Raw genomic sequence first — 16,025 nt, forward strand, 5'->3', positions numbered from 1 at the left:
TCGCCGTTCTCAAGGGAAAAGTCGGGACTGGTTAGGCTCTGTTCAGGGCCACATAGATACCCAAGAAAAGAATACATGGTGCACATCCAACGTTCTAACGCCACGGAAGCCTTCACATTTCAAGATTTCAATTAGCCGAAGAAGGCCTGAGTTACGACCCTAGTAGAATCTTCGTCAGGGGCAAATCATTCAGGGAAGTCGGACTCAGGCACAGACAGGATTTATTCTGCAGGTTAGCCGCAATTAAGGTCACACACACACACACACACACTCAAACTCACACACACACTCTCACACACACACACATACACACACGTTCGAAGATTTTTGCTCTTCAAACTCAAGTCGCCTCCTTTCAGGAATTGTGAAGTTCATCTTTAGCTGTTGTTTTTTATGATGATGTTGCTGTTGTAATTGTTTTTGCTTTAGAGCAATGGTTGTTAATAACTATGGGTAATCTCAGTGCGAAGTTTTGATACAGTTTAGTGTTTACTTTATATACAAAGATGAAATAATGGCAAGAGTGTTTTCTTTGCTCACACGGTTGATTCTGATATATGATATAAACCTAAAAAATGTCTGCGCCCGTATCTCTAACAGCTGAAGAGGTTGTACATGTCATGCGAGATATGAGGTAATATCAGCTGAAGATAAGTAAAAAAAAAAAAAATGCCCTTTAAACAGAGTCAAGAGGCTGAACACGATCTTCGAACTCTAGGCGAGCAGACTTCTAACCGTATTGTCATCTACCACTATTTTATGTCGAACTATCAACACTGGTAGGTTAAGTTCAGTCAGTATTTCTGCACCAAATTTACGCATTCCGGTATTTTTTAGCAATCGTTTATTAGAGCTACTTCTTAGAACGAAAATTTCACGAAGTACTGTTCAGGAGTATGCCTTCACTAAGAATTTGGATTCTCAGCGCTTGCGCTGCCCTGAGTCTAATTACTGGCACGGAGGCAGCTTCCGCCGAACCGATTGGCGCGCCAACTGTCGCCCTCCCATCTGGAGCAACACTAACGGGCATCACGAGGCTGTACAATGAATCTGGCTTCCTCAATCTTAACAAGCCCATCGACTCCTATCTCGGCATCCCTTTCGCCTGGCCTCCAGTAGGCGATCGCCGGTTTAAAGACCCAGAGGAATACACGATCACGGAGCACTACAACGCAACAGAACATCAGGGCATATGTCCTCAGACGAGCCCCTTGGATGGTCTCCTCAATGGCAGTTTCGAGATCGGCAGGGATGTCGACGAGGACTGCTTATATCTCAGTGTCTACACTCCGTCACCAAAGGTAGGAAATCTACTGCGTAGATATCGCAACAATTTATTCATAATAAAGAAGTTGTAATGTAATTGGTTTGGTTACAGATCGTTATTCTGAAGGTTCGTCATTCCGAAGGTCTGTTAATCCGAAAATAAAAGAAGGTTATAACTGTTATTCAGAAGGCCCGCTTATCCGTAAACGAAATAAGATCGTAATCTCTAAGGTTCGTTAGATGTCGTCTTTGCATTTTCGAACCAACAGACCTTATTTGATTTTCATTGATTTGAGAATACAAGCGTTCCACACTGTGGATCTTTTCATTACGTTACAAAAACCACCTCCCTGCAAAACCTGAAGCAGAAATATTCCTCTGATGCGTGTCTTAATTGGTGGTGAAAAAGTCATCTCTTCTTTCATAGTCGGATTTATCATTATGCACCATGCTGTTTATTTCATGGTCGACTTTATATGTGATTTATATATACATGGTAATATTTGATATTAAACAAGCGAATATTATCGCATGCACATTATATTATGCAGACAACACGGTATATTTTTTTTTTCATAAATTGGTCCAACCTATATCTTGAAAGAGTTTACGAAGGACTGTGTTTTAGCAAACTGATATTGATCTGAAGAGGACAACGAGATTTTTGATTTGCTCAGTTTTTTGTTAGCAAAGTGGAAACTACCTTTTGTATTAAGTTATGTGAAAAAACAGTCAAACATAAAGAGACTGTCAATTACATGGGAGTTACGCTTGATCAACAGTTGAAGTGGTAATGTTCGCGTCAATGCTATACTTTGGTCGATTCTTTGCACTGAAAGCAAAATACTGTTCAGTTTTTACTGTGCAAACCAAATTAGTCGATTCCAAATTATATTTAATTCGAATGATATAATGAGCATCTGTAGTTTGTATTCGGGTGAATTTCATTAACACAAAAAATCTAACGTTTTGATTACGGGAATGGGACAATATGGGGGCATGTTAGAAAATCTTTGCTCACTATTGTAATGTTTTTTCCTTAGAGGTTCGGAGATCGTTCTACTCATATTGAAATTAATGTTTTATAATAGTTGTGCCATTTTTCATTAATTTCTGTGACTGGACCACTCGGCAGATCTGCTGTTTCATTGTGTCTTTTATGTTTTGCGTCTATTGGTATTATGTTGTATTTATATCTGGTTGAATTTGTATTACCTTATTATACCATATGAAACAACAGAGCAAGATCTGTGCATAATTCATAAACAAAATTAGAAATACGACTGGATTGACGTCAATCCAGTCGTATTTTTAATTTTGTTTATGAATTATGCACAAATTTAACCAGATACAAATACAACATAATACCAATAGACGCAAAAATATAAAAGACACAACATTTTGCCTTCCGTCCTGGCAGATTTATATATTGGAAAAATATGATTTGTGTATACATATACACTTGTATAAATAATATTTGATTTTGAGGGGGAAATGAAGATGTCTAACAGCTAAAAGCGATTTCTTAAATACGTTGTGATCCAATCCCTATAATACCTCTACGACTGTTACTTATTGAATTATGATTTTGATTCAAAACTGCCGAAAAATTCAGAAATAGCTCATTGTTTAGTTGATTTACTTCTGTCCTCTGATTACAATTGTACTCAATGGATAACTGAGCAAGCATAACGTTATGAATACCTAATCAAATATTTATGTACACTGTATTTTAATAAGTGTGCGTGTGTAAGAGTAGGAGTGAGGGATGGGTGTATAGACATAACATTAACACGCAAAAGTTGGGAAAATGATATGATATTTCGTTTGTCATTTCAGCCAACTTCTCTCTTACCAGTCATGGTGTGGATTCACGGGGGTGGTTACAATGGTGGTGCAGGGTCGGCACCTTGGTATCAGCCCATGGTACTGGTGGCGTACTCCGATATTGTTGTTGTGAACCTCAATTACCGCCTTGGTGTCTTTGGGTTCTTGACTACAGGTACTTTATGTTCTATGTTGACGTCACATATAACAATAAATCATTTTATTCATGGTTATAGAACACTTACCTACCGCTGAGGGCTCAAGGCCATGTTTCACTAACATGGGAACTATGGAGTCGAACAATGAACCCAAAGTTGGGACAGGTTCAGATCAGATCCATATTGTTGGGAAGGATGCATAGACATTCAAGATGTATTCTAGTGTGTGGTGTAAGGTGTGCGCAAGACTAACTTCTGAGGACTGCTTTATCCCAAAAAAGTCCCTAGGATCAGCTGAATTAAACTTAAGATTGGTTTTTAGAGCGAAGTGAAACAACCCCTGGTCTTAAGAGGGCATTGTCATTGATATCATTACCAAACCATTACGTTGATTTCAACATCTTGATTCAAAAAGACAAACAGAGAAAAAACAGAAACGATGTACAAGGACAAGCGGGAGGATAGAACCCACGTTCTCTTGTTTAGTTCACAGTCTAGTCTTATATGTGGAAAATCTAATGAAGTTTTTGATTATGTACAAAACGAAATTAGAGAAAAAATGCAGAACATCGACCGATTACTGGTCCGCCCGGAGTTCAAAGTTTCCATATATGTCCGGTATCTGTTACCTGCCATGAGATTTATGATGAGTGTCCATACACTGAATAAATCACATCTTGATGTATTAGACTCTATGACAGACGGCTACCTAAAACAGTGGTTAGGAATCCCAAGTCGAGGGGGAAACATTGCAACCGTACATCTCCCGCAAGGGATGGCCATCCCGCGCTTTTCCGATATTTATTAGAAAGCCAATTGTTCAGCTTATACCAGATCAAGACTAGCTGGTGACGGCGTAGTTAACCACGCCCTAGACTCCACGCTGGAACGCGAGTCGAGGTGGACAACAAAGCAGTCCACTGTAACCGTCTGTCACAGTGTCCATGAGAAAGCCGTAAGTGAGCTTAGAGTACAGACCAATAGCTCCTGGAAGAAGACAATAAACAAAATACTAGAGGATGATGTTGTAAACTACTGGAAAGAAAAGATAGAGCCACTCCTTTGCCAAGGAAAATTTACAGAACTATTACTGCTCGAGAGAGAAAACCTCACATGGAAATCCATTATGTTTAATCTCCCTCGAAATGTTTTAAAGTTTGCAGTTAACGCGTGTATTGATTCCCTACCCTCTTATTCAAACCTATCCCGTTGGGGAAAGAGACTAAGCAATAAGTGCTCCTTCTGTCCAAATACAACAGGGACCCTATACCACATTCTGTCACACTGTCCATCGATGTTAGAAAGGTATACTTGGCGACACAATAATGTTCTTAAGGTTATCCAGACCATTATAATTAGCACAGAATTTAAGAATTTCGATGTTTATTGTGACGTAGGGGGCCACAGGAGGCACAGTATACCCCCGCACATCCTGGTAACTAACCAACGCCCAGATCTTGTTGTCGTATGGCACAATCCCAAACAGATTATGTTAGTAGAGTTAACAGTTCCTTCTGAGAGCAACATAAAAGACGCTCACAAAAGGAAGATAGAGAGGTACAAAGACCTGGTTCGAGATCTGAATGAAACCGATTACGACACCTCATTTGAAGCGATTGAGGTCGGACAAAGGGGATTCATTGATGCTGAAAACAAAACTCGAATAAAGCAAATCCTCGCCAAGTGTAATTGTAACAAGAAACCAAAGGAGCTGTACAATGACCTCAGCAAGGCTGCACTTCTAGCTTCTTTTGTCATATTTTACAGCAGACACGAACAAACATGGTCTGATGCACCGTATATGTCGGTATAATCAGGTTTTGTATACAGTACCAAATCCCAATTCAATATGTTATCAGGATTAACATATTGCTGATATTATGGTATTGTTGAAAATGTTATGTGATAATATATTGTATAGACAGGTAAATTATTTGAAGCTGAATTGTATGTTTGATGTATTGAAACGTTTTCTGACTGTGTGATATTATTATTTTTGGCAACATTAGTAGTATTTGCACACACCTATGATGTTGGAAAGTCAAATCCGTCCAACACATGGTCAAATTCAAAAGTTGTATTGATACATAAATCTGGTGATTTAAGTTTGTTTGAAATTTTTTTTTGATCGATTTCCCTCACATTTTGTATAAGTGAGATATTTCATTAAATTTTGGCAGATGAAATTATTCTGTGATGTGAAATGTATCTCATTGCCTTTTTTTTTTCTTTGCTACAATTTACCCAGTTGCTTAGTAGATTCAGGGCACCCTCCTGGTAGATTACATCAATTGATTGTAGAGCATGCTTCAGAGATGTGTGTCAGGCCCTTTGTGGGAACATTTTTTTTTTTTTTTTTTTAGGCGACCATCCATCCCCAGTATATTACTTTATTGTTTTAACCCTCTCCTGGAATATATATATATTTTTTTCAATGTAAACATGGTTATGACCTCAACGGACAAAATATTATTAATACCCTTTATGCAGACGATTAAACGTCATTACCAAAGTAAACAAAAAGTATATATAGATACACATTTCATCAGAATTCAACTCTCACTCTCAGTTCATGGGTTTATCTCTATAGTATGCAAAATGTTAAAGTTTGTTGATTAGTATAGTATATGTGTAATATTTTATATTTGTATATGTGATATGGAATTAGATATACCGAAAGAAGGCTCATTACAATGTTTAGGACCACGGATATATATTTTTTTTTTCAATGGGAAAGTAATGGAGTCTTCGATTTTATACAAAACGAAATCAGAAAATAAAAAAGCAGAACATTGACTGATTATTGGTCCGCCCGGAGTGTGAAGTTTCTATAAACGTCCGACATATATATATATATTTTAAAGAATTGTTATAAATGTTATAATGATTGTTGGTGTTAAATATTATTGTTGATACTGGCACATTAATCTCATGGATGTTATTTGTATTGTGCACTGTTCAATGTGTACCTGCAATTATCTAAAGAGATAATTGACCTGGTTATGTATAAACATTTTTTTGAATAAAGAAATGATTCAATCAAAAAATACCAGTGATGCTAATTGTAGGAACATTCATTCTTACATTTCAATCTGATCAAATAAGTTTATAGATGATAAATTTGTGTTCGTAAGGGTCTAATGCTTCTCTCTGAGTGACAGCGCCATCATGCTCCCGTTTATCATTGCAAATGCTATGACATTATTGTCTTCATCATTGCGAGATCTCTGGTGATATTGACGAAAGCATTTTAGATCATGGTAAAGAACACTATTTGACAGTAAGTATTGTACGTTAATCATTCAATATTTTTTAGTTTACCAGCTGTACGACTTCTCCATTTTGTTCATGTGTGTAGATGCAACTTTAGAGTACTCGTAGAATGTATTTTAATGTAGGAAATAGTAATGATCGGAAGTAATTGAGTTCTCAGCACTATTATATGGCTGGTGGTATATCCAACAGGTGATGACGTCATGGCGGGGAACCAAGGAATGATGGACCAAGTGATGGGATTGAAATGGGTTCAGGAAAACATCGAAGGTGATGAGAACGACTATTCTTAATTTCTTAAAGGGATCATACAGTTTCGGTTGAGACCTAATTTCGGGTTTCTAACATTTTTGGTGAAATAATGAGAAACCTCTAATGAAATATGAAAGAGCATGTAATTCTATGAGGAATTCAACATTTATTTGATGAAAATTGGTTTTGAAATGGCTGAGATATCAAAAAAAAAAAAAGAGTGATTCTAATAAAGTGTGGGACCCACACTTTATTACGATTGCTTTGTTTTATTTTGTTTTTGGATGTTTCAGTCATTCCAAACCCGATTTTCATCAAATAAACTTTGAATTCCTCTTAAAATGGTATGCTCTGTACTATATCATAAGTGTTTCTTTTTTTTTTTTTTGGTATCTCGCAAAAAGTTTAAAGCCCAATTCTCATCTCCACCAATAATGTACTATCCCTTTAATTTCCTAGCTTATTTTCCTCCCTGTTGGCTTAAAGGAACTATCGAAATATAAATGAATGTTGACTTATGTTGGTTCATGATACGCTCAACATCAATTATGACGACTGTGACCAAATGAATATCTAAATTCGTGTCATATATTTCATAATGATATTATACTATATATTTCTTCACAATGATATATGGCACATATTTCGATATTCTTTCGATTAGATGTTATAATTCAATACAAATCAACATGGATTTGCATTGTGTGGTCTGAAATAAAACGACTCTTTATTATATTGAATTTGATTTTATATGCTTATTGCTTCTATTAGCATTCAAAAATTCATCTTCAGGTACATCACTCATAATTATCATAGTTTTCTTCCGTGGTCACCCTGGCATTTTTAATCAATATTGATCCCCTTGCCATTATTGAATTTGATATCTTCGAGAAAATTAAAATTCAACTAAAAATTGAGTGGAATGATGGCATTGGCTCGATGATTGTAAAAAAATCTGACAGTTTAAATCATTCGATGATATCTTGGCTGTTCATTTTCCGTATTCACCGATGATCTTTCATGTTCATGTCCCGAATTTACGTATAACATGTGTAATATGACATGATTTCGAGCTCATTGTGTCAAAGTTTGAAGTTAAGTTCCTCAAAATGACGGCGCGATACTTGCCTATCCTGACAGCGTTCGGCGGTGACCCGGATAGGGTGACTATTGCCGGGGAGAGTGCGGGCGGAGGTAGTGTAAGTCTCCACATGCTGTCTCCTCACTCTACGGGACTCTTTCATCAGTCTATCATGCAGGTATTTGTGCTAAACTCAATCAGGTTTGTCCTTGTTTGCATTTTTTTAGAGATTCTATTATTTTTTGTTGTTACTATTGAAGGCCTTATTGAATTCAACCATGTGTATAAGCGATACAATGTGGTATTATTGATGGAGAAATATACGGGTGTATAAAATCAAATCCCAACCTAAAAAGCATCTGTTCCTATATCACACTGAGGACTATTACTGCAATCTATATTGTTCGGAACAATTGAATTCTTTATCTCGTATGTTTTTTGTTGTTATTTGTTATTTGCCATTTTTTTTTTTCTGTTGCCATGTGTGAACATGCGTATATATCTCTCTTTTTCATTTTTATACCCCCGCCAAACGAAGTTTGAAGGGGGTATATGGGAATCAGCGGACGGTCGGGCGGTCGGTCGGGCGGTCGGTCGGTCGGGCGGTCGGTCCGTTGCAAATCTTGCGTCGCGAACTACTTCCTCAGTTTTCAACCGATTCCCATAAAACTTGGCACAGATGTGTGCCTTGGGTTGTAGATGTGCAAGACGTATTTTTTGACAGTACCCAAAAGTACGTTGCCATGGTAACGGCATATTATGGGCAAAAATGGGTACAAATCTTGCGTCGCGAACTCCTCCCACAGTTTTTGATCAATTTTTATGAAATTAGGTGCAGATGTTCATCTGAATATGTTAATGTGCAAGACACATATTTCCGCAGTGGCAAAAAGTGCGTTGCCATGGTAACGGCATGTTATTGGCAAAATATAGGGCAAAATGCTTCATGGCAAAACTGCTTCATCAGTGTTCTTCCAATTCTCATGGAATTCATATTGAATGTTTGTCTTAGGATATAGGTCAGCATGACACATTTCTTGACAGTTACAAAAAGTATGTTGCCATGGTAACACGCTCACATATTATGAGCCAAAATGATGGAAAATTTTGCGTTGCAAACTACTTCCTCAGTTTTTGCCCAATTTCCATGAAACTTGGTACAGATGTGTGCCTTTGGTTGTAGATGTGCAAGACGCATTTTTCGACAGTGCCCGAAAGTACGTTGCCATGGTAACGGCATATTAATGGCAGAAGATCAAGGAAAGATCTTGCGGATTTAACTACTTCCTCAGTTTTTTGACCAAAGCTTATGAAATGTTGTTTTGACCAAAGCTTATGAAATGTTGTTTGGCGGGGGTATAACCAGTCGCTGTAGCGACATTTCTAGTTTTTTTTTTTTTTTTTTTTTTTTGAAGGGCCATGAACACCGAAAGGTGGACCTGTGCGCTATAATAGCCACTATTATTATTATCATTTTTTTAGAGGTACGCAAGTTCAGCGAGGGTAAGAGAAACAGCTCAGATATGAAAGGTCGAGATTGAGAGTTACTCAGGGAGGTGGGAACCCCCTCCCTGCTCAGTCGCTTATACATGTTTCAAATTTACAAATGTATGCGAATGTAGACTTCGTAGGGGTAGTCTCTTTTTACAAATATGATGTGGGTTATGAGGCAGGGTGGCGATAATTTTGAAGGAGATCTCTAAGAAAGACTACTACCAGATTGACCAGATTTAACTGTTACCATGTATGACCTTTACCTTGATTCCCTGTTTTTATTAAACCCTCTACTCCCCAGAGCGGGAACGCGATCTGTCCCTGGGCGTGGACAACAAACAGCCGGGCAACCGAAGCGCACCGTCAGTTGGCCGAACGAGTGGGCTGCAACCAAACAGACAGTGCAGCAAGGGTGAACTGTTTGCGGAACGTGGAAATGAATGACCTGATATTGGAGCAGTTTAGAGTAAGAAGGCGGCTAGCGGTATATAACTACAGATCCAATTTATTTCCTTGAGTAATGGTGACTTGTGATCGCAGAGGAAAACTTTGTTTTGTCTTGTTTTATTTGTTCATTTTCCATCTGAGAAGATGGCTGGATAGCCCATATTCAGCTACGTTAAGCTGGCCTTTATTTAGTGAAACAGTCTAATTTTGCTACATGAAGTATCACCTAGATAATGAGAGATCAATGATATTTTGACATTTACGTTCTTAGTTACTCTTGCACTTGAGCCTTTGTTGAGAATATATCCTTCCAATAAATTGTTCTTGGTTTGGAAGCCGCTTTTTGTACATTTCTGTCACGGTAGAACACTCCTTGCCTACCCGGATTATAGTAGGCCTAATAACAGTGCAATAACATCATTCACTGCGACTGAAGGTGGACAAAGAAATCTTCCAATTGATACATGTGCAGATACTCTGAGGCTACTGTCGGTCAATGTGACATCAAAAAAAAAAATCTCAATTTATTTGAAGTATACCACAGGAAATGTTTCTCTTTCTATCATTAGATGGGTGATGGCGCTTTGTCGGCTCCCGTGGTAGATGGCGACTTTTTGCCCAACAATCCGGTTGATATGGTTAGACGCGGCCAGTTCCAAGTGGTTCCTACTTTGCATGGTACAAATGAGGATGAAATGTCCAGTGTCGCCCTCTACATCTTCCCAAGCTCCATTCGAGACGACGATCCTCCAGTTATGAACATCTCTGTCTTCAGACAATGGCTTCCTGATGTTCTACCCTTTACCGACACGCCGATTGAGATCTCCTCCGTAGAACAGCATTACATCGACTGGACCGTCGCCGACGACGAGTCAGCCGACCAACTCGACGGATTCATTCGCCTAGCAACGGACCAGACGTTCGCCTGTTCTACAGAGTTCTTTGCGAGGGCTCTTGAAGCGGCTGGCGCCACAACGTACCGTTATGAGATGACCCATGACCCCTCCTGGTCTATCTATGGAGGGATTCCAAAGTGGCTCGGTGCAGCACATGCCGAAGATCTGCAGTATGTCTTCGCCTGGGGACTCAACCCTTACATTGACATTCTCGTGGGGCAGACTGACGAAGAACGACTCATGTCGATCGAGTTCATGCGATACTGGACCAACTTCGTGAAATCCGGGTACGCAAGAGTATTTCCTTGTTTTGTATTGTTTAAAAATATTTAATTGGCTCACTCAGCTCATTGACGGAAATACCTATAAATAATAACAGTTGAAATATCACTTAAAGAGGAAATTACATCTAACTCGACTTCTTATACATTGTACTCTTGAATCAATCAGGAACCCCAACGAACCGGTAGAAAACCCAGCCTACCCGGATTGGCCACAGTACACCATGCCCGAACCAACGGCGTAGCCAGGATTTCATCTTAGGGGGGGCGGTTAGTCAGCGAGGGAGCGAAGCGACCGAGCCCGAGCGAGCGGAGCGAGCGAGGGGGGGAGGGTGTGGGAGGGGGGTGTCCCCCCTCCCACGGTAAGAACTTTTTTGCATTTGGATGTTGAAAATGGTGCAATTTGATGCATGTTTTTGCGCGTTTTATCGACGTGAAACAGTCCCACTTGCATATGGTAGCAGTTTATTTTGATGTAGATTATTATTGAACAATTTGCCTATAAAAGGGTATAATTTAGATACACTTCTTGTATTAATTCTTTTCACTGAATATCATGAACGCGACTGAACCCGAGCGAGCGGAGCGAGCGAGGGGGGAGAGGAGGGTGTGGGAGGGGGGTGTCCCCCCTCCCACGATAAGAACTTTTTGCATTTTGATGTTGCAAATGGTGCAATTTGATGCATGTTTTTGCGCGTTTTATCGACGTGAAACAGTCCCACTTGTTTAAGATAGCAGTATATTTTAGTGTAGATTATTATTGAACAATTTGCCTATAAAATGGTATAATTCAAATATTCTTTTCACTGAATATCATGAACGCGACTGAACCCGAGCGAGCGGAGGGAGCGAGGGGGTAGGGGAGGGTGTGGGAGGGGGGTTTCCCCCCTCCCACGGTGAGAACTTTTTACATTTTGATTTTGCAAATGGTGCAATTTGATGCATGTATTTGCGTGTTTTAACGACGTGAAACAGTCCCACTTGTTTAAGATTGCAGTATATTTTAGAGTAGATTATCATTGAACAATTTGCCTATAAAATGGTATAATTCCAATACACTTCTTGTATTAATTCTTTTCACTGAATATCATGAACGCGACTGAACCCGAGCGAGCGGAGCGAGCGAGGGGGTAGGGGAGGGTGTGGGAGGGGGGTTTCCCCCCTCCCACGGTGAGAACTTTTTACATTTTGATTTTGCAAATGGTGTAATTTGATGCATGTTTTAACGACGTGAAACAGTCCCACTTGTTTAAGATTGCAGTATGTTTTATATCATGAACGCGACTGAACCCGAGCGAGCGGAGCGAGCGAGGGGGAGGGGAGGGTGTGGGAGGGGGGTGTCCCCCCTCCCACGATAAGAACTTTTTGCATTTTGATGTTGCAAATGGTGCAATTTGATGCATGTTTTTGCGCGTTTTATTGACGTGAAACAGTCCCTCTTGTTTAAGGTAGCAGTATATTTTAGTGTAGATTATTATTGAACAATTTGCCTATAAAATGGTATAATTCAAATACACTTCTTGTATTAATTCTTTTCACTGAATATCATGAACGCGACTGAACCCGAGCGAGCGGAGCGAGCGGAGCGAGCGAGGGGGTAGGGGAGGGTGAGAGGGGAACCCACCTCCCACGGTGAGAACTTTTTACATTTTGATTTTGCAAATGGTGCAATTTGATGCATGTATATTTGCGTGTTTTAACGACGTGAAATAGTCCCACTTGTTTAAGATTGCAGTATATTTTAGTGTAGATTGTTATTGATTTGCCTATAAAATGGTATAATTCCAATACACTTCTTGTATTAATTCTTTTCACTGAATATCATGAACGCGACTGAACCCGAGCGAGCGGAGCGAGCGAGGGGGTAGGGGAGGGTGTGGAAGGGGGGTTTCCCCCCTCCCACGGTGAGAAGTTTTTACATTTTGGTTTTGCAAATGGTGCAATTTGATGCATGTTTTTGCGTGTTTTAACGACGTGAAACAGTCCCACTTGTTTTAGATTGCAGTATATTTTAGTGTAGATTATTATTGAACAATTTGCCTATAAAATGGTATAATTCCAATACACTTCTTGTATTAATTCTTTTCACTGAATATCATGAACGCGACTGAACCCAAGCGAGCGGAGCCAACGAGGGGGGGGGGGGGGGGGAGGGGAGGGTGTGGGAGGGGGGTGTCCCCCCTCCCACGGTGAGAACTTTTTGCATTTTGATGTTGCAAATGGTGCAATTTGATGCATGTTTTTGCGTGTTTTAACGAGTTGAAACAGTCCCACTTGTTTAAGGTTGCCGTATATTTTATTGTAGATTATTATTGAACAATTTGCCTATAAAACAGTATAATTCAAACACACTAGTCTTCTTGTATTAATTCTTACACTGAATATCATGAACGCTGTCTGTTCAGCAATCAAACAGAAAAAGCATGCACACGAGGGTGTAGATAGGGGCATATCCCCTCCCACACGAAGGTGATTTTGCGTTTTCAGACCTGAAATTCAGCGATCTGGTGCAAATTTTTGGTGCAACACTTTTTCATCGAAGTGTTAAAATCACGGAATTTAGCTCTTATTCCGAATGTGCACCATCTGTGCGTATGTATAAAGTCTAGTGAGGTAGAACTTAGGGGAAGGGGGATTCCCCCTCCCGCTCGCGGAGCTTTTGCGTTTTTAGAATTGAAATAAAGCGATCTTGGTATAGCCACAGTCTACTTCTTTGCATGGGGGGGGGGGGAACAGGAAGAAGGCGTTGGCGAGTGTTATCTCCACTCTTCCCTTCCGATGGAGCTTGTATCTTTTTAAGGCTGAAATTGAGATATCTCGTATACGCATAATAAGCATATTTGATGGAATCAACATTTGGGTAATCAAAACAAAAAAAAAAATGATGGGGGGGGGGGACTGAGGGAGGAAAGGGTCGATTAAAAGGGGAAATTCCCCTTATACATGAGGGAACCTTCAGTTTTCGGAATATTAGTGAAAAGTCTTGTGCACTCAGAATTATTCAGAATTTTTTTTAATCTAAAAAGTGTACTTAGCTAGGGAAAGCGGCAAAGAGGGGGAGGGTTTGGGAGGGGGTATCCCCCTCCCAAGCACGAGAGATTTTGCATATTTTGAATTGAAATTCAACGATCTGGTGCACACTTTGAGTGAAATATTCAAAAAAATATATCTTATTTGATGAAAGGTTGCAAAGGAGACCCGCTTCATGTGCATGCATACAGTATACACGCATTTTTTTTCCCGCCTCCCAACTCCTCGGTCCAAATCTTAGGGGGGGCGACCGCCCCCATCGCCCCCCCCTGGCTACGCCAGTGCCCGAACAGGAGTATAAGAAACTGTCACTCGACATGGATAATGGCCGAGCAATGAGGGCGTCTTCATGTACTTTCTGGATAAGATTCATGCCTGGGCTTCATATTCAGGCTGGTAAGAAGCAACATGAGAATGTACCATTCTGCGCCATATCTGTGTGCAATCAGAAATATCTATGAATCTCCTTCTTGGAGAATTGTTCTGTTTTCCAACGAGAAGAAAGCAGTGGTAATAATACCAAAGGCTCTCCACAATGTACATTGTGATAATTGTGTGGTGATGTGATGCACATTGGGCCCTGCAAGTGGTATATCGTGCTTTCACGATGACTTTATCAATGTTAGATGAAATAGATAATAATAATAATAATGATAATAATATTGATAATAATAATAATAACAATGACAATAATAACAATAATATCAAATAACGACAATTATAATAAGGTTTTCTTTAACCAGGGCCTTTTCAGTGTTGCCACTGCTCTTATACCAAAGGGCCCTGACATTGTGTTACCCTAGCGTTGCCAAAGTAGCAATTTGTACACCTGAATCAAGAGGTACATGTGGTGTGGGTAAAAACATCTTGTCTAAGAGGACGTACGAACTCGGTGAGAATCAAACTCGGGTCCTCAGATTGGGATATGAGAGTCTTATCCACTATGCCACGTCGCGCCTCAACATTTTCTTGACAATGTAAATATTGAATTTTCGACGTTCTGTTATAGGCAGACTACAGGCAGACGTGATGCACAATTCAAAAATCAAGTACAAGATGTCTTCTGTTTATTCATTTTCTCTAATACCTCATTATTTTGTTCCTTCATCAGCTCCAATTGAGGACGTGTACAAGCTATGGCAGGAGGACTATGCGAACTGGCGTGACATAGACATGCCCAGCTGGTCTACAGAGTTCGAGGAATACAAGGCTAACAACCCTACTTGTCCCACAGCTATGCCGTGATCTCCCATCATCTTCCCCTGTACATGCCGGAAATCAAGCATATATCTTCAAGGTTTATCATAGTAATGGAACATTTGCTTTGGATGGAGATGTTCTCTGATAATCAAGAAAAAACAAAATTAACTGCAATCGTCGTATCTATAGTTGTCATCTTGGTCACCAGACCAATGATTGTTCCCCACCTTTTCGTTATAACACGTTATTTTTTCTTTCGAGTAACAGTAATGTGTCACTTTGATTTAAAAAAGGAAAAGAATTCGTCATTCTCCGGGCTATATTCTTTCTCCTTCTTACTGTCAGATTATAAAGTTGGCCAATGAAATGTCAGCGATCACTGAAAGCTGCAGTCATCTAATGCCTTGCTGACCTGTACTAATTGGCTGTTCATTTTTTTTTTTCCTTCTGAGAGATGGCTAGATAGCCCATGGGGCTCGTTGATGACCAGGTATATTAATAGTTGGATGCAAGTATTTGCGACTACGACACGAGTCAACAAATTAATGATGTATTTATGATGTTGTATGTAATTTTGATAAATTGTCTTGGACAGTACCAGTAAAAAGATTGCCCACTTGTACTGAAATTACATGTATATACACGGAGTCATTTTATTTTGTTCGTACCTGCGTAAATGAAGGATTCTTGTGGATGTGTATATGTGCGTATCGATTATAGTGGCATACGTGATTGATAGTGTGGGTATTGTGACTTGTCTTCGCCTCAGCCTGTGCTAGTGAAGAAATGTGGAGCTACAATCCCGCTTTATTATTTGGTG

General features: G+C 39.6%; 1 protein-coding gene across 1 annotated transcript; it reads left to right on the plus strand.

Annotated features, from left to right (window-relative positions):
- Positions 1-896: 896 nt before the first annotated feature.
- LOC140238339 (acetylcholinesterase-like) lies at positions 897-15,250 on the plus strand. Its single transcript, XM_072318272.1, has 9 exons — positions 897-1,301; positions 3,106-3,268; positions 6,717-6,794; positions 7,917-8,035; positions 9,653-9,817; positions 10,368-10,981; positions 11,145-11,214; positions 14,302-14,401; positions 15,117-15,250. Exons 1-9 carry the CDS (start codon positions 897-899, stop codon positions 15,248-15,250), a joined length of 1,848 nt encoding a protein of 615 aa, XP_072174373.1.
- Positions 15,251-16,025: the final 775 nt, after the last annotated feature.

Source organism: Diadema setosum, chromosome 14, assembly GCF_964275005.1.
Source record: "Diadema setosum chromosome 14, eeDiaSeto1, whole genome shotgun sequence".
In the NCBI taxonomy this organism is placed as follows: domain Eukaryota; kingdom Metazoa; phylum Echinodermata; class Echinoidea; order Diadematoida; family Diadematidae; genus Diadema; species Diadema setosum.